A 19807-nucleotide genomic window follows, 5' to 3' on the forward strand; every position below is an offset into this window, starting at 1 on the left:
ACACATATATTTATAAGAGCAAAGCTTACAGGCTATGAAAGAATCTGAACAAGGAGAGTTTTAGTTTAATATGTGAGAGTGTGTGTTAAAAAAATTGTTCTATTTATAGGATATTTTCAGTCTGGCTCGTATCCCAGTGCACTATATGTTTTTTAAAAATTCAGATTCAGGGCCAGGGATTTAGCTCAGTGGTTCTGCCACCTGCCTCACAAACACAAGAACCCAAGTTTGATCCCCAGTACCATAGAAACAAACAAACAAACAAACAAAATTCAGATTCTGCAAGATGCTCTATTTCTTGGATTCCTTTTTCTACTATTAATGTACATGCCACTCATAATCTCAAATGTAATCTCTAATACATGTGAATCATATTCTTTGAGTTCTTACTGGGTGGTAAAAGCATAACATTTGAGTTGTGAAGAGAAGTAAAGAAAGCTTATCTTATTCAATTACTGCATTTTATTTTGCAGCTAGCAATTTTTTTTTCAAGTCCTGGAGATTAAACCTAGGGTCTTCATACTAAGCTACATCCCCAGCCCCTTTTATTTTGAGACCTGGCTATGCTAAGTTGCTAAGACGCTCAGGGCTGGGTTTGAACCTGCAATTCTGCTTCAAGCACCGAGTCCCAGAATTACAGGCGTGTGCCACCACACACGAATCTTCAAATTTATTTATTTATTTATTTCTGTGGTACCAGAGATTGAACTCAGGACCTCAGGAGCTTGCACTTTTGAAGCAGGTGCAGTGCCACTGAGCTAAATCCCCAGCTACAAATTTATTTTTTCACTTTTGTTTTTTGTTTTTGGTACCGGGGATAGAACTCGGGTCCTCAGCTTGCGAGGCAGGTGCCAGAACCACTGAGCTAAATCCCTGGCCCCCAAATTTATTTTTTAAAGCAGGATTTGATTTATAATAGTATGCCACAAGCTAGGTTTAAAAAAAAAAATCACCAGGCCGGGGATTTAGCTCAGTGGTTTCACCACCTGCTGCGTAAGCACAAGGACCCAAGTTTGATCCTGGTACCAAAAAAACAAAAATAAAAATAAAATTAAAAAAAAATTTTTAAAATCACCATATAAGGACTAAGCAGTATCTACACACCCTTCTTATTTTGAAGGCTGGCACACTGCAATCACATAGTTTCTAGCAAAAAACGCAGTCAGCACACTCCACAATTAGCATGCAGGGCTTTAAAAAGAGACCAATGCTAATACTTATAAAGGAGCAACCATAAAATTATATATATCCTAGGGGAGTTGGGGATGAGGAGTTAATGTTCAATAGCTGTAAAAATTTGTTGGAGGTGATGAAAAAGTTTTGAAAACATACAGTGGCAATGACTACACAGCATTCTTTTTTGTGCTTTTTTGTTTGCTTGTTTGTCAGTTTTTTGTGCTCTTTTGTTTTTTAATTTTTTGGTGCTGAGGACGGAACCCAGGGCCTCAAACTTGCTAGACAAGTGTTCTATCACTGAGCTAAATCTCCAGCCTCTGCATAGCATTTTAAATATAATCTGTGCTACTGAATTGAGTACTTAAAAATGGCTACAGTGGCAAATTTTATGTTATATATATTTTACCACATTTGAAAAAGTAAGCAAGCAAGAAATAAAATTACATGTATTTCTACTTAGCAGGGGTGGAATATCCAGAAGATGCTTAGTAAGGTTTAGTCCTAAAAAATATCTTAACATCTACTTATTTAAATATTCTAAATTTGCATAATCTCATTTTATTTATATTTCTACAGGTGAACATAAAAAGTAACTCAATATGAAAATAAAAATATTCCTTGCCTGATTGCTTTCCTTTTTTCCTGCTGATCAGAAGAGACATAGGCCTTCATCTCTTCAGTAGCACGACAAAGCTGAACTTCTAGGTTCTAAATGGAAAGATAACTTTCAGGGGGGTTTCTGATACAGAAAAATCTTAGAAAGGTTTCTGACCCACTTTCCTTGTCTTACCTTAATCATACAATTTGTATAATGGTATTTACTTTCTTCCTGAAGACATTCCTCACGAAGTCCTCTAACTTCCTGCAACATATAATTTTAAATGGGCAACATTATTGAAGAATAAGACAGATGCAGAGAGGATGACTTTAAATGTCCAACAAAGGCGCCATCAGGAGTAATTTCCTCTTCTTCTTCTTGGTACTGGGGATTGGGGATCGAACTCAGGATCTTGCACTTTTGAGGCAGGCATGGTGTCCCTGAGCTACATCCCAGCCCAGTCACTTCCTCTTCTGCAATTTTAGGTTGTCTAACAGAATAGGCTGAAATCATTGTAGACACTATTCTATTGCTCAAGTTACTCGTTCATTAATTCTGCATATATGCTGGGCACACAGCGAACAAGGCAGACAGACAGGTCCTTGCTCTCGCTCAAGTAAAGCACAGTGACAGCCGGCGGCCAAAAACAAGGAATCCCATATGAAGGTGACTTAGGTGGGGATAAGCACTACGAAGAAAAGTCAGCAGTGCAATGTGACAGAGATAGGGCAGGCCAGGCTGGGGAGCAGAGTGGGAAATATTAGGGTGAGCAGAGAAGTCCTCCAGGAGGAGATGCCTGTTAGGCTGAAAACTGCATGATGAAAAGCAAAGCGCCAGGGAAAGAGTCAGGGCAGAGCATCCCAGGCAGAGGAAAGATGGGCAAAAGCCTGGAGGTGGAAGTGAACTTGGCCCTCTAGAGCTTAGGAAGAAGGCCCATGTGGGTGAAGCTCACACATGCAGAGCACAGTTGTGAACAGGAAGTAAGGAGGCAGGTAGAGCCTTGAATATCAGAGTTTGGATGTTGGATTTTATTCTAAATACAAAAGGAAGCCAATGCAGAGTGGACTAAATTTGAAACAGGCTTCTCTGGTGCGATTCTATGGAGAATAAACTTAGGAAGACAAGAGAGGTAAACCAGGACAGCAGAATATGTGGTTACTCTGGGAGTTTGGAAAAGGACTGATGGATGTTGGGGTTTGGCAACAGTGGTACAGGTGGAAAAATTCACTGTGTGCATAAAGTTTAAAGAAATAATAATCTCAGGAGCTTAGGAGACAGGCTAGGAGATGATGATAAAGATTTGGGAATCTTTTGGCATGATGTAGTAAAAATACACATGCAGTTTTTGCTACACAGGCAGTTTTTGTTAAATTGTTTTAATAAAACTCTTCTTACCTGTTCTAATTTGGACCGACTACTTTCAAGTCCTGCTGCACAGCTATCATACTGGGATTTCTTTTCGTCACATTCCTGGGTTAGTTCCTAGTACGAAAGGGCAAATGACAGAATAAGTGAAAAACAAAGGTCTAAAATGTGCCTCTGAAACAATGTGTGCCCTTGTCAGTCTTGTAACTTAACTCTAAGCTTCTTGGCATACTTAAGAGTTATTTATACAACAATCAGACATTTGAGAATTACGACAGATGGAGGTGCTGATAAGAATAATAGCTGCCATGTATAGTGCTGTGTGCCATAATGTTTATTAGGCTGGAGACAAAACAGTGAAGAAAACAGCCTGAAGTTCTTCCCCTTAGTAACGTTCAGACAAGTAAACAGGCTGCTGAGAGCTATGCATGGGAGGTAACATTAGGGACAAACGCAAGGTGTCCCGGGGCACACAGGACTCTGACCTAATCCAGCTTTGAGATCAGCAGGGACGACTTCCTGGAGAAACTGATACTTAAACTGAGCATAAAGGATTAGTAAGAACTGTTAAGGGGAAGGTAATAAGGAGAAGGGGTGTTTTCTAAAAAAGGAACAACACTATGTATGAAGGAAGAGAACACGAACAACTAAGGAACTTACAAGAGTTAATTATGCTGCAGTGCATCTGGGAAGTGGTGAGAGAGGATGAAGATTAGCTGGGGGCCTGACCAGAAGAATTTCATGGCTGCTAGGGTGTTTCACCTGGGCTCCTGACCATAGCTAAATCTTACCACAGGCCCATGAAGGAGGCATTGCTACTGCCACATAATGCTTGCAGAACTTTCAGGAAGGCCACATACCTTGCCAAAGATTATACTGCTGAAAAGAGGTAGAGTCAGAATTTAATCAGAGTTTAGGCTATTTTACTAGTTTCAAAGTTTATTCTACTGAAATATTTTGAATGAGATAATCTGAAAATCTGCTGCAAATATCTAGAAATATAAGTATCTGAAAATACTTGATATGGTAGAGGAAAAATATTGTTAAATCCAGAGACGGAGAAAAATAAAATAAAATAAATCCAGAGATGAACTGAATTCTTAGGGAGGTAATAGGAATTACCAGGGCCAAAAACAAGAGCTGACACATGGTGGCTACCACTGGAGAAGGAGGAGGGCAGTCAGTATTGTTTTTTTGCTTTTTTGGTACTGGGGATCAAACTCAGGACCTTGCGCTTTTGAGGCAGGTGTGGTGCCACTGAGCTAAATCCCCAGCCCAGTCTTTTTTGAGTCAGGGTCTTGCTATGTGTTAGGGCAGTCAGTCTTGGTGAGAGTAGTTTAATACCCAGGCAGGCATAAGAAAAGCCTCAGGCCTGTGCACAGTGGGAAGCTAGAGCACAGGACCTACGCCTTTACTGAAGTAAATCCCAGCTGCTTTCAACCTGGGAACTAACTTGTGATCAGAGCTAACACCAGCCGAGAATTTCATAGCAGTGTCCTTGGGAAAGGAAGAGTGACCATGGATGAGGAATGCAGCATGAGTGTGCCTGCATAGCATGACCAGGACAGCACCATGGGCTGTGGCAAAAGGGGCTGGGGCTTGTGTGTCTCCATGTGACCAATAGACACTGATGGCTCTCAAGGGTGACAGTCACACACACCCTCAGCGGGATAAGGGGTAGCAGATGCCACGTACTTAGGTAGTTGTTGGGCTTCTCAATGAGATGAAGATACCACAGTTGATGAAAGCCTCTTTGGCCTATGTGGTCAAGAACATTAGCTCGAAATCATCTTCAATCTTTTGATATTTCTAAAAAACCTGGTGGAACAATGACAAAACCACTCTGGAAGTAGACACACTCTATCCCAGCTGCCAGGATCCAAGAGACAAAACCCTGCTAAAGGTAAGCTCACTATCTCGAAGCAGAAATTTTTTTTTTTTGGTACTGGGGATCAAACTCAGGACCTTGCGCTTATGAGGCAGGTGGCAGCACCACTGAGCTAAATCCCCAACCCCAGAAATCTTAATATAAGGAAATGATTGATCCACTAGGCAAAAAAATATAACAAGATATAAACAGCAAGATTACCCCTCAAGGATCTCTGGATACTATACATAATTAAATAAGTATGCTTAAAATAACAACTTAAGAACTAGGAATAAAAGATTAGAAAAAAATGGGCCAGAGATTTAGCTCAGTGGTTCCGGTGCCTGCCTCACAAGTGCAAGGACCCGAGTTCGATCCCTGGTACCAAAAAAAAAAAAAAAGTTAAATGGATAGAATAAACTTAAGATTGCATGCCACTGAGGAGATATAAGAATGAACTAGGAAATAGCTCAAGAAGTTATCCAACAACAACAACAACAAAAAAGAAATTACCCACACAACCAGAGACAAAAAGGTGAAAATATCAAATTCTGGTTAAGTATAAGAAACAGAATAAATATGTCTAACACGTATCTAATAGGAATGTATGGAATACAAACTAGAAAAAAAGGGGGAGAGGCTATTTGAAGGTATCATGCAGAATTTTTCCAGAATGAATGTGTTATGGTTCAGATGTGTTCAGGGATGGGGCTTTGGAATGGGATGGGACCATGGGGGCACTGCACTCATTAGTGGCTCAGTCCACCAGTTCAGCTGACTCGCTTTTAGGAGGTGGGGCCTGGTTAGAGGTGAGTCAAGGAGGGTTTGGTTCCCTCCTGGATCTTCCCTTCTCTCTCAGCTTCTTGGATTCCATGTCACCTTTTCCTCCACCATGCCCCACTGCCATCCTGTATCTGCCACAGAGCTGGCTGACCATGACTGAAACTGTGAACCAACATAAACTTCCCTTTAAATTGTGGGTTTTGGGTGTTGTGTCTCAGCGAGGAGGAAAGTGACAGGTGTAACAAAACACAAATTCTAGCAGAGTAAATAAAACTAAGCCTACACTTAGATGGACACCACCAAAGAAAAAGATAAAAAATATTAAAACCTATTACCTATAAAGAAATTATAAACTGACAGCAAGACCCTTCAACACAATAAGAGAAGACAGTAAAAGTATTTTTTTCTGACTAAGCTATTATTTAATTTACAAGAAAAGAAAGAAAAGAAAAAAAGGATTGTAATGATTCTTTACTGAAAGAGCTAATAAAAGAAAACTGAATTTCAAGAAGAAGGAAACTAGATCCATGAGAAAGGAGTAAAACACAAGTAGCAATGGCAAATAATGTTAAGTGAAGTAAATCAGACACACCAACTTAAATATCACATGATTTCTCTTATAAGAAACCAAAAAAAGGGCCAGGGATTTAGCTCAGTGGTTCCAGCCCTTGCCACACAAGCACAAGGTCCCGAGTTCGATCACTGGTACCAAAAAACAAAACAACAAGACACCAAAAACATAAAAAGCAAAATAAAAGTTAGATAATAGGGAACAGGGAGACAGATCTTTTGCAAAAGGAAAGGTGAGCAAGAGATGGAGGGAGGGAGGAGGGATGGGAAGGGAAGGGGATGCGTGTAATCACTATGTACCACAGACACACACTAATAAAAATTAAAATTAAAAACAAATAGCAATACCAACACTGCTACGTGGGTAAATATAAACAGGAAATGATAAAGCTGTAATTGTAACAGTAACATCCACTAGGACAATTACTTTTATAGGACAGAAGTAAGAGGGAAATAAAATGCCAGAGGCTGACAACACATGTATAAGGCAGGAGAGGCTGTTAAATCATTTTTTTTTTTTTTTTGTACCAGGGATCGAACTTGGGTCCTTGAGCTTGTGCAGCAGGCGGCGAAACCACTGAGCTAAATCCCCAGCCCTGTTAAATCATTTTAAGGTTCCTGTTCTGCTTGGAAGATGCTGATTAACTTTAGACTTTGTTAAAGTTGACTTGTATGTTAAAAACTTGACAGTAAATTATATCAGAATGGGAGCAGAGGACAGGAAAGGGAAAAAAAGAAAAGAAAACATGGTTGGTACAATGTAAGATGGAAAAGAAGAAATTAAACAAAGAAAAAGCATAATAAATAAGATAAACGAAATAGAAAAAAGTTGGGTATGATGGCACATGCCTGTAACCTCACCATTCTGGGAAGCTGAGGCAGAAAGATCACCAAGTTTGACCCCACCCCAGGTAACCTGTAAAAAATTAGAAAGGGATCGGGGAGGTAGCTCAGTGCAAAGGTCTTGGGTTCAATCCCAGTACCTTAATCAATCTATCTATCTATCTATCTGTCTATCAAAATAAAACAAGAAAGAAAAAAGCCTAGGGGTGGGGATTTAGCTCAGTGGTTCCAGTGCCTTCCTCGCAAGCACAAGGTCCCGAGTTCAATCCCTAGTACCAAAAAAAAGAAAAAACTTTAAATGTATGGAAAACCAGGATAATGCTGGGCATGATGGCACACGCCTGTTGTCCCACCACTTGGGAGGCTGAGGCAGAAGGATTGCCACAAGTTTGAGGCCAGCCTGAACTACACTGCAAGACCCTGACTCAGAACAAAACAAAACAAACCAAGGTAAATGGAAATTAAGACTAAACTCACCAATTAAAAGACAGATTTTTCTTTCTCTTTTGGGGGAGGGGGTACCAGGGATTGAACATGCCAGGCAGGCACTCTGCCACTGAGCTACATCCCTGGCTAAAAACAGATTTTCAAAGTGGATGTAAGAAACCACACCCACACAAAATCTAGCTTTATGCTTTTGTTTTGTTTTTGGTACTGGGGAATGAGCCACCCAGGGCCTTTGCACTGATTACATCTTCAGATCCCCTTTTTTTAAAAAATTTTAATTTTGAGACAGGGTCTTGCTAAATTGCTAAATTACCCAGGTTTGAGCTTGAATATTCAATCTTCCTGCCTCAGTTCCCAGAGTGCTGGGATTATAGGCATGTGTCACCATGCCTGGCTATCCAGCTCAGATATATGCCATTTATGAGATATATGCAAAACAAAACTAAGGATACAGAGAGCTGAAAGGGTACAAATAAAAAGATGGACCAGCAATGCCAATCATAACAGTTGGCACACCTACTTTTTTTTTTAATACCTACTTTAACAGTAGGCAAAATAAGCCTCTTAGACAAAGAGCACTACCAGGAGTAAAGAGAATTAAAAATAAAGATATAAACATATAATTTACCAGGAAGCTTTTGTTCTAAACCCAGGAAGGCATTTTTGGTGTGCTAAGGTGCACCTAACTTATCATCTTCACCCTTTTTAAGTGCAAAATTCCATGGTATTAAGTAACTCACAATGTTGTGGAACTATTACCACCACCTATCTCCAGAGCTCTTTTCTTTTTTGTGTTTTTCTTTTTTTCTCCAGAACTCTTTTCATCTGAAAAAGTTTCAGAGACTTTTTGGCCATTAAACAATTCCCTATTCACCAGGAAACTTTGAACACATCTAAGAAGCCTGAGCTGATGAACACATACGTGGAGAATCCTCACCAACTGGAAAATATACATTCTTTTAAAGATCAAGTATCTAAAAAAATTATAAGTTGGTCTCAGATCTCTTCACAACTACATTTAACCCTGGCAGATTGGGGCTATATTTAAAAAATCCTTGGGCCGGGCCTTTAGCTCAGTGGTTCGGCCGCCTACCTTGAAAGCGCAAGGTCCTGAGTTCGATCCCTGGTACCAAAAACAAACAAACAAACAAACAAAATCCTCAAGGAAAGACACTATGATCTAATAAGCTGAAGTTGAATCACATAGGGAACAAACTCTAGAACATGCAAGAACTAACCAGGGACTACTGCTCTTCTGAGCCTTTTCTGAGGACTTCACTACAGGACATGTTACAGACAATCGAAGGGAAGCGAGACAAGGAGCACCAGAAGGACTAGTAAGCACCACTGGGTCTAACAGTTACAGCCCTAGCCCTAAAAAAAAAATGGGAGCTGGGATAACACCACAGAATGTGAATGTTACCTACCCTGACAAGGCAGGAACTCCCCAAAACAGCCTTCAGGGAGGAGAAAGGGAAAAGTGGGTGAAAGAGTAATCAAGCAGTTTTTCTTATCGTTTAATTACTAGGAGTGGGTGGGGGAACATGAGAGGATATCGTTTATAGCTAACACACTAAGTCATAGTAAAGCATATTCACATATGAAGGCAGATACTAAGAAATACAGTACAATCAACTAAAATCAGGTGCTTGAGGAAAGGGAGTGGAGGAAGAAGAAAGAAAAAATATACTAATTTCATCACGTCTCACAATGGGGATTAATAGATACTAAGAAATGGATGACTAATGGTAGAATGAAGGATGTAATGGCTGGGATGACACCGTAAGTCAGAGCATTTGGGCACACACATCATGCGTGGGAACACACACACACACACACACACACACACACACACAGTGAGGGCAAGAGAGAGAGAAAGATTGATTTTTATAGGCTTTAAAACCAAAGCCAAACACAAAATGCACCACTAAGACCAAATATGTCTGCATATCAATAAATATAAGTGGGCTAAACTTACCAACTAAAATAACCTTTCATGTTGTACCACACAGCAAAACCTAATTCAAGATCTATCCAAGAGATACACTTAAAATAATTTTTTAAAAGTATAAAGCGTAAGATGGGCAAAAATTATAACAGGCAAAAGTAAACAGATATAATATTAGGACTGATTTCTATCTCCTTCCAAACTTTTTTTGTATATGTGTGTTTTGAGACAGGGTCTTGCTGTTGCAGTGATCCTCCTGCCTCAGCCTCTCGGATGCTGGGATTAGAGGTATGTGCCACCATGCCCACCCCAAAAGCTGTTTTCTAAAACTCGGGGTGTGTGTGTGTGTGTGTGTGTGTGTGTGTGTGTGTGTGTGTGTGTGTGTGTGTAGGCATGCATGTTAGGTAGTAAACTCAGGACCTTGTCCATGCTAAGTTCTATAACTGAGCTATGCCCCCGGCCCCTATAAAAATTGTGTTCCATAAAGTAAAGCAAATGTATGGAGAACAAATTTAAGCTAGCCACTAAGTAATTATCCATTTATTAATTCTCAGAAAATTTCTGGAAAAAATATAAAGAATTGTTAATAGTTGTTACTTCTTGGGAGTGTGCTGGGGGCGTAGAACAAAAAATAATTTTTATTCTTTTCCTTAAACAATTCTGAACAGTTTGAATTTCTTGCCAAAAGTATGGCTTTACTTTCATAAAACAACAATCAATAAATATTTCAGTGACTCTAATAATCATTAGTTTAGATTTTCTCGTATATTAGCAATTATCTGTAATTTATTCTATATAATTACTTATAATTTTTAGAACTGATCCTAAGAAACTATTCAAGATGCTATTCTAATGTGAGATGATAATAAAAGATTTAGATAAATATAAATTATTCATCCTGACTTGATGATGCTCTTAATTTTCATATAGTGTTTAATTTCAAAATTAGAATATATTGTAGTAGGGCTGGGGATTTAGTTCAGTGGTTCCACCGCCTGCCTCACAACCGCAAGGTCTCAAGTTCGATCCCCAGTACCCCCAAAAAATAAATAGAATATATTGTAAATATAATAGAAAGGAAATATACTAATATTTCACTATAAAATTGCTTAAATATCAGGCTGGGTGTGGTGACGCATGCCTGTAATCTCAGCACTTGGGAGGCTGAGGCAGGAGGTTTGGCACGAGGTTGAGGCCAGCCTGGCCTACACAGTGAGATCAAGGCAAGCCTGTATTACATAGAAAGACCTCGTCTCAAAAAAAAAATTGCTTAAATGTCCAAGGGTCTGTCATTAAAGTAGGAAATGTAAAGTATTTTTAAACACCACTGTTCTGTTTTTTGGTACTGGGGATCAAACTCAAGTCCTTGCGCTTGTGTAGCAGGTGGCAAAACCACTAAGCTATATCCCTGGCCCTAACACCACTGTTCTTTAAAAATGTGGAAGCCAGATGGCTGGGGATTTAGCTCAGTGGCACCGTGCCTGCCTCTAAGCACAAGGTCCTGAGTTTGATCCCCGGTGCCTAAAAAAAAACCAAAAAGAATGGGCTTGGAGAGCTGTAAACCTTTGGGGGCCAGGGCTTTAGCTCAGTGGCACTGCGCCTGCCCTGCAAGCGCAAGGTTCTGAGTTCGATCCCTAGTATCAAAAAGAAAAAAAAAATGTGGTAGCCAGTAATCCCAGCACTTACAGAGGCTGAGGCAGGAGGATCGCAAGTTTGAGACTAGCCTGGTTGGGTGACTTAGTAGAGTAAGTGAAAAATGAAAAAGGGCTGGTGAGGTATAGCTCACTGCAAAGGCCCTGGGTTCAATCCCCAGTACCACACACACACACACACACACACACACACACACCATGCATAATGATGCAAATTAGGCTGAGGTAGGAAGATCACTTGAGTCCAGGAGCTCAAGGACAGCCTGTAGAATGTAGAAGACCTTGCCTCAAAACAACAAAAAAATTTCAATAAAGGGTATGGATATAGCTTAGAGGCAGAGTACCTGCCTAGCATGCACAAGATCCTAGGTGTGGTCTCTAGCAACACACACACACACACACACACACACACACACACACACAGGGTGGGAGAAAAGCAGAGAAAATAGAGCGGTTAGTAGTGAAATCTTTAATACCAAGTGTGTAGAAAGAAAGGCCATACTGTGAGATATGAACAATGATGGGCCATAAGCAAGCTGGAGTTACAAGTGTGTCAGCCCAGAAAGAAGAGAAACCATAAGCCAAAGAAAAGAAACAGAAGTGAAAAGTGGTTGGTTGGGCTGGGGATTTAGCTCAGTGGTTCCGCCGCCTGCCTTGCAAGCGCAAGGACCCGAGTTTGATCCCCAGTACCAAAAAAAAAAAAAAGAAAAGTGGTTGGTGACAGAAACTGAGTGAGGGGCTCACACAAAGAGATTCTCTGAGTCATGTTATTAGTGAAGTGTTATGAAGAACCTGGCTCCGCCACTTCCTAGCAAGACATAGCTTCTCTGGGTTTATTTGTTCATTTGCATAAAGGGGGAGTTTCTATCTTCCTGAGTTGTCGTGAGGCCTAAATGAATAATGTCACAATGGACTGCATGTAGCTAGTGCTTAGTAAATATTATTCCTATCAATTCATTGCGACTGTCCATGAGTTCTGCTGAGCCCCCTGAAGCTTCTCTGACCAAATGCTCCCTGGTTACAGGGCCTCTCTACCTGCTCCAGATGTGGTTCTGATCCTTAGATTTCCCTAACAACACATTCCTGTCCTGTCCTAAGTATCTTTTAATAAACTCCTCATTTAAAATGTAAGTGGACTTAATAAAAAACTCTTTACAGATTTATTAGCTTACTAATAGGGAGACATTTTAACATCACTGAAAATACATTTAACGGGTATTTGTCTCTAAAGTTGCTTACTTAAGAAAACCATTAAGAAAATCAATGTATTAGAAAGCATCCACAAAAACAACTACTGACCTCCTTAATATGAAAATCTTGTTCAAAAATCTTTTCTGAAATGTTTCCTTCCTATCACTTCATCTGGTTCCTCTTTCCTTCTCAGTTAGGTGTATTATCCTAATCATATTTTTCTAATTTGCTCTTAAAATGGGCCATCTTTTTTTTCCTTCGGTACCAGGGATCAAACTCGGGACCTTGCGCTTGCGAGGCAGGTGGTGGGACCACTGAGCTAAATCGCCAGCCTGAAATGGGCTATCTTTTATTTTGCTTGAATTTTGTCACATGCTTGTCTCCTCCCACCTAACAGAGTATAAACTCCAGAAAACAGGGATCATCTCTTCATTTTCCCTGCCACGGTAGTGGTGTGTATGGCACATGATAGAGTTGACCCCCAACTCTCTCACTACCCACTTGTCTATTTGGATAAACCACTAAACCTATCTCAGACTCCATGACACTGTCTATAAAAAAGAAATTATGTTTAACTAATTTCAAAACCTGTATCATTTTTTGTGCTGCTTATCTCTGACTTCTCTATGGATGGCATTCATGAAGGGTTTTCTAGGTCTATCCTCAGGCACATACAGCACACCTCATATTCGGACTTAAAGACTTCTTTTCTTTTCTTTTCTTTTTTTAGACAGGGTCTCACTGGCCTTGAACTATGTAGCCCACATTGGCCCCAAACTTTTGACGATCCTCCTGTCTCAGTCTCCTAAGTGCTGGGATTACAGGCATGCATCATCACGTCCAGCCAGACTTCAAATTTTATTATTATATTATTATAGACAGCTAAGTTAGATAGAAATTAAAATACAGTTAGAGAGGGACTGAGCTCTCAAGGAAGTCAGAAGAAAAAATAAAGACATTAGAACTGTGGCTGGAGGCACATCTGTTGAAGGCCAGGCCTCAAAATAAAGATATATATTGATCAGGCCTCCATGCCTCCCTAAGAGATAAGCCATAACTTGGAATTACACTGTAATTGGTATCACCAAGTCCACTAAAATCCAGATAGACATCAGTCACCCAAGTGGGTGACCAGATCATCTAGACTCACCCCTTCCTAAAAATGCCTTTGCACTTTCCACGTACCCTTGTTACATGGTCTGCTTCCCTTCTGGATCAATATTAACTAAGCCGCTGTACTTGTAATCTTATTGGTTGAACACTGTTCGACCTACCTTGTGATTTTGTTCTATAAAACATTCTTAGAGAAGTGGCCTCGGTGGCAACCCCCTTTCAAGTCCCCTCCTATCAGGAGCAATGAGTTGTCTCTCAATAAACCTTAACCTCTGTTGTTTCTTAAAATTCATTCTTCGATTTTGGGGGACATGAACTTGGCATATCTGACATCTAGCAGGCTGGGAGTTTATCTCCCCAATATCAGTATGATGAAAAAACGACTGCTAATGTCAAATGGTGGAGACCACCTGATCTGGGATTTGTGGAGGGTATTGACCTTCTGACAGTTTAAAGTAGGAGTTAAAATTAGCTCCCCAAAATAAATAAATAAAATTAGCTTCCAAGTAATGGTATTTCATCACTTCTTGTAAGCTATCATAGTTTGCCCCTTACCTTGCCTCCCATCCAAGTTCATTAATTTAAAGTTAACTTGTCATCACTCATTAACAGGATGAACTTTTACCTGGCCACAAAAGAATATGATTTATTTACAGCCCTGATGTGCATATGATTGACTGATTGATTGATTAATGTTTTTTGAGATAACATCTCACTATATAGGTTAGGCTGGCTTTGAATTCACTATGTAGCCCAGCCTGGCCTCAATTCACAGCAATCCTCTTGCCTCAGCCTCCCAAGTGCTAGGATTACAGGTGTGCACCACCACATCCAGCTCTGAATTGCATATAGTATAAAGAAAAAATCTTTTTTGGTTCCATCTGTGGATTTCAGTTTAAATTTCTTCTTTTCCTCCCTCTTTCCACTAATTTGTGACAAAATGAGAGCATGAATTAAACAAAAACCTTTATAGGTCATATTATTACTCTTTTTTGCTGAATCATATCAAAATAACAATAATAATTTGTTTTCTATAATTACCCAAGTAGAATACCTGATAGTCTAAATAGTATATATAAACAAGATGGAACACCAAAAAAAATAAAACCCCACAAAATCAAATTCACTTACTTGACATTTCTGACGCAACTGTCGTAGTTCTTTTATAACTGGTGCTAGAGATGACTTCTTTTCAGATACTAGGGAATTCAGTTTTTTTACCTGCCATTTAACAAAAATCATAATGTCTTTAAAAAGATTCAAAAGAGAAAATACTATATGCATAAAATTTTTTTTAGTGTTAAAGAGTAAAAAAACTGTAAATTACTTCAGTGCCAAACACTGTAGAAAGGACTTCATAAATTTTTATTCCTCAGCAAGATGGAATACCATTTACCAAAATGCATTTAAAATTTCAATTATCAAGACTGGAAAATAATTTAATCTATTATTAAATTAATAAAATAAATAGCAAAGTTGCCTGTATATAACTACTATTATTTATATTATATACAAATATATATAGTTATGTAGGTTATGTAAAATATACATAAATATAGATGGAATTATATTCACAATACTTAACAATCTGAATGCCATAAGTAGTTACCTATCAGGATGCTAATCATAAGGAACAGGGTCTTGGAGTTCTCTTCTGTACTAAATGCTAATTTTTTGAGGAGTTAGGTTTTGGTAAAATCCAGAAGGTTAGGGAAATGCTCAAAGTAGACAAGGTTACACTGGGAGTTTTGAGCAGCAGCTATTTAGCAACAAGGAAGGGAAAGATTTCAATATTATAATGTGTGATGAGAATGTACCAGTGTCTTCTGCTGAGTTACAGCCTCGCATATAAAAAGATATTAAGGGCATATACAAAAAATGAAATATTTTGTTAGGTAGGGTAGTATGACTTGGAAAAACTTATTTTTATTATAACTATTTCCTTAGTATTATATAACTTTTCTAAATAAAAAATACAAAATGCATAAACTATTAGAAGTTAACAATCTTATTAGAATGGAGAAATTCAAGTAAGTTTGATAAAAACAAATTAAAGAATAGAAGTCTTGTGCAGAGATGAAAGTTTGAATGTTTCCCTGAAAACAAAACACAAAAACACCTGCTTTCTAGCACTAGTAGACTGTAAGGAAATGGAAAAGCAAGTGCAGTCACCATTTCGGACATGTCATCCAACGTGCGTCCCTTCATTTCATCGACTTCACTCTTCAGTGCCGACACTCTTTCTAGCTCTTCTTGGGTGTAACTATACCCAGATACGCCCCTTTTCTCCTCAATAGCTTGCTGTAAATCAGAAATAAAAGCCACAAAAAAAAACCCCAAAATGGTGTCAACACCCTGCTGGTTCCCATAAGAAGTATGCAGACTTCACATTTAGAAAAAGGCTGTTTGTTAGTACATTTGTTTAGACTCGTAAAGGACAATTTTACATGCCTTCGTATGTTAAAAGCCAACACTAAATTTCATTGCCTCAGGTGCATAGAAGTATTTCTAGTTTTAGGCCTTAGACTGATGCTACATTCTTAGGACAGAACCTAACGCACAGGATGTGCTCAATAAATATTTGGTGAATCATTCATGCAATATTTACTGTATAGCTACTATACCACATGTAGTTCCAGGCACCAGGATACAGCAGATAAGAAAAAAGAAAAAAAAAACCTTTTCCCTCACAGTTTACTTCTGTTGGGAGTAAATAAGCAATATGCAAATAAATAAGTACAATACATAGAGTGCCAGGTGAGAATGAGGCTGGAATTGTCAATCCTAAGGGAGTAGGAAAGGCCTCCCGAAATGATCTGTGAGCAGAGCCCTGAAGGAAGTGAGGAGTGCAGCTCCACAGGGGTTGGAACAGGAACATCAGCCTGGGAAAGAACCAGGAGTGCAGAGTCCCAGAAGCCAAGTGAAGGAGCGTTCTGCGGGAGGAGGGAATGACAACTAAGCTAAACGCGGTTAGAAGGCTGGAGAAGAAAAGGAGGGAGAAGTGATCACTGGAGTTAGCAATGGGAAAGGACTAGTGATCTGGGAAGAGGAGTTCCAGTGAAACGGAAGGTTTGAAAACCTTACTGGAGAGAGCGGAAAATGGAAGAAACAAAAGGAGAGAAGGACAAGGAAAGAGAGAACAGAAGAGGAGCTAGAATTCTGGGGCTGTCAACAGGACTGAGACCTACAGGGATAGGGGGAATTACAGAGAATTACAGGCCCAAAATTCTGCCTGTAATTTCCTCTTTAAGCATCACCAAAATCCTAATCTGTGCACAAGGAGGCTAAGACTCTCACAAACCAAGTGTAATCAGATGTCAACAATTTCACAGAGCTAGGGCACTGGAGGTGGGGATTCAAGACTTCTTCAGGTATCAGGCTGCGGTAAATGCCCCAGGGGATCAGCTGAAGCCTCCCAAGGGAACTCCTTAGAAGCAGGACTAAGAGGCAGGCCCTAGGAGTAAGAAATAATTCCAAGGGTAAAGTCACTGCCATAAGTATAAAAACACAAGAAAAACAGGTTGGGAGTAAGTGAAAACTAAAAAAGTCACCCCTAACAATAACTACCCTCAAATCAAGGTGATCTGGAAAAAAAAATATCTCTCTCTTCTCTGTCTCTGTCTCTCTTTCTCTTCCTTAAAGGAAGACAAACACAGCCAGGGCCTTAAAATTTAATCATATTTCATGCTTGATGTTCAACACAAATTACTAATAGGGCCAAAAGAGTGAAAATCAAGAAAAAAACACAAACAAAAATTTACCACATAGGAACTTTAAAATAGCCACGATACTGGGCGCGGTGGTGCACATCTGTGATCCCAGTACTCAGGAGGCTGAGGCAGGAGGATTGCCACAATTTCAAGGCCAACCTGAACTACATGACGAGACCCTGTCTCAAAAAACCAAGAAAGAAAGAAAGAGAGAGAGAGAGAGAGAGAGAGAGAAAGACGGACGGACGGACAGACAGACAGACCAGGCTAGAGGTGTAAATTAGTGGTGGAGCACTCACCTAACAAACAAGGCTGTGCATTTGATCCTCAGAAACACAATTTTTAAAAAAGTTGAAGAACATTTTAAATAACTGGAATCAATGAAATAGAATCAAATAGAAATTCTAGAACTGGGCCGGGGATTTAGTTCAGTGGTTTCACCACCTGCTGCGCAAGTGCAAGGACCTGAGTTCGATCCCCAGTACCAAAAAAAAAAAAAAGAAATTCTAGAACTAAGACATATAATAACTGATATTAAGAATTCAATAAATGGGCAGGGCATGGTGGCACACACCTGTAATCTCAGCACTTGGGAGGCTGAGGCAGAAGGACTGCTGTGAGTTCAAGAGCAGCATGAACTATACAGCAAGACCCTGTCTCAAAAAAAACAAAAACAGGGCTGGGGATTTAGCTCAGTGGTTCCATCGCCTGCCTTGCAAGCACAAGATCCTGAGTTTGATCCCTGGTAGTAAAAACAAAAAACAAAAACAAAAAATAAAAATTAAATCATATTTAGAATTAAAGATATATTTCCATGGTTACATAAAATATTGGAAGGAGGTAAATGCAGTTAGGGTACTGTAAGGTTCTTACATTGCCTAGGACATTGTAAAGGCAAAACTTTAGGGAATACCACTCAAAGAGCCTGTGCTGTAATCTCTGATAAAAGCACACACACAAAAAAGCAAGATGACAAAAAGAAGCTATAACCAATAAAGAAGAGGAAACATGAACAATTGTGCAGTTATTACTATCAATTTTAAAGCTAGTGCTATTCGGATCCATGTTTGATTCACAGTAAATTCTCAATCTTGAATTCTCTAGAAGCCAACAATAATTGTTAGCATGAAACGGCAAAGTTCACACTGTCAGCTAAAAGGAACGGCAACTGGTTGAATGTCATTTACTCTCCCAGATTACTGCTGGCTGGGAAGCACCATCCTGATGAAATAGTTTCCCCAAGGGTGAAAGAAAAAAATCTAACCAAGGAACGCAGAGGGGCCAGCGTGCAGTGACAACAGCGTTGTGGTGGGTTCAACTCTTCTGACAACCGAGGGACACACAGATACTGCCCACAGAAACCTTCCACACAGCACCCACCACAGAAATTTCTTCCCAAAGTCCCTTGGAAGTACATGTTTAGAAATTTCTGCCTAGGAGGGCACGAGATATAAATGCTTTACAGTCACTCTCTTGGAATGATAATTTTACTCAAATTAAATAGCTAATCAAAGGAAAAACCTACTTGGACTTCAACTTCTATTAATAATCCCAAAGTCAGCACACATTTTAAAAAGGCAGTGCTTACTGCTACATTAAAAATAAATGAATCAGCTTTTATGACATCTGTATAATTAATCAGAGAATACTAATAATTTTATGGGTTTTCCAGTAAAAATAATGACCACAGTATAAAGCTGTAACACATAAATCTCCTGGCATTTGTAGTTACAGCAGCCCAAGATAATACCACATTACCAGCTGATGCTGAATATTTTCGTGACGCTGCTTAAGAAGTTCTTCTGTTCTCTGCAAAAGACCAAATTCAGCCTTAAATTCAGCTATTATCTGATGCTTCTTTTTGAAAACTGTACTCTTGCTTCGAAGTTTACTGACATATCGTTTGAACTGCAAAAAAAACCCACAATATGTAATCTAATGAGTACAAGAGTAGCAGCTAAGTATCATACATAACCTCAATTTTCCTTCTCTACTTACTAATACATGTATTGCAAGTATATAATAACTTAGTTTTATTAGAAAACTTGGAAAGACTACTCAGTTAAAACATTATATGAGACAGGTGAGGAGGTATACACCTACAATCCCAACTACTCAAAAGGCTCAGAAGATCACAAGTTCAAGGCCAGCCTGGGCAAAACAGAGAAAGCCAATCTCAAAAACTTAGTGTACATTTTTATTTTCTGGACTCATTTAAATATTCTAAGACTTTACATACACCTGTTCATTTTAGACTTTACTAATAAGAAGTAGAAACTCACTCCTATAAAAAGAAAAAACCAGGGATTTAGCTCAGTGGTTCCGCTGCCTGCCTTGCAAGCGGAAGGACCCGAGTTCGATCCCCAGTACCAAAAATAAATAAATAAATAAAAGAAGAAAAATAGGAGACAATGACTACAAATCTTCTCAGGGTATATCTTACATACTGTTTTGGTAGTTTATTTTTTTCCAGGACCTGGGATTGAACTCAGGACCTTGCACTTGCCAGGCAGGCATGGCGCCACTGAGCTACATCCCCGGCCC

General features: G+C 39.3%; 1 protein-coding gene across 5 annotated transcripts in view; it reads right to left on the reverse strand.

The window, feature by feature from the left end:
• Positions 1-19807, reverse strand: part of Ift81 (intraflagellar transport 81) — a 79665-nt gene that overhangs the window by 12062 nt on the left and 47796 nt on the right. For 4 of the 5 annotated variants that reach the window (XM_087198502.1, XM_004843829.4, XM_004843830.4 and 1 more), the window contains 6 exons: positions 19022-19171; positions 15726-15854; positions 14685-14774; positions 3170-3256; positions 1967-2038; positions 1799-1884 (listed from right to left, as the gene is read on the reverse strand). In XM_087198502.1, the coding sequence (XP_087054628.1) occupies positions 1799-1884; positions 1967-2038; positions 3170-3256; positions 14685-14774; positions 15726-15854; positions 19022-19171 (614 nt within the window). The remainder of the gene's footprint in view (positions 1-1798; positions 1885-1966; positions 2039-3169; positions 3257-14684; positions 14775-15725; positions 15855-19021; positions 19172-19807) is intronic. The other variant, XM_087198504.1, reaches the window with a different exon arrangement.

The sequence above is a fragment of the Heterocephalus glaber genome, unplaced genomic scaffold (genome assembly GCF_053883595.1).
Source record: "Heterocephalus glaber isolate CG9 unplaced genomic scaffold, H.glaber_assembly_v1.0 deba00001687, whole genome shotgun sequence".
Lineage (NCBI taxonomy): Eukaryota > Metazoa > Chordata > Mammalia > Rodentia > Bathyergidae > Heterocephalus > Heterocephalus glaber.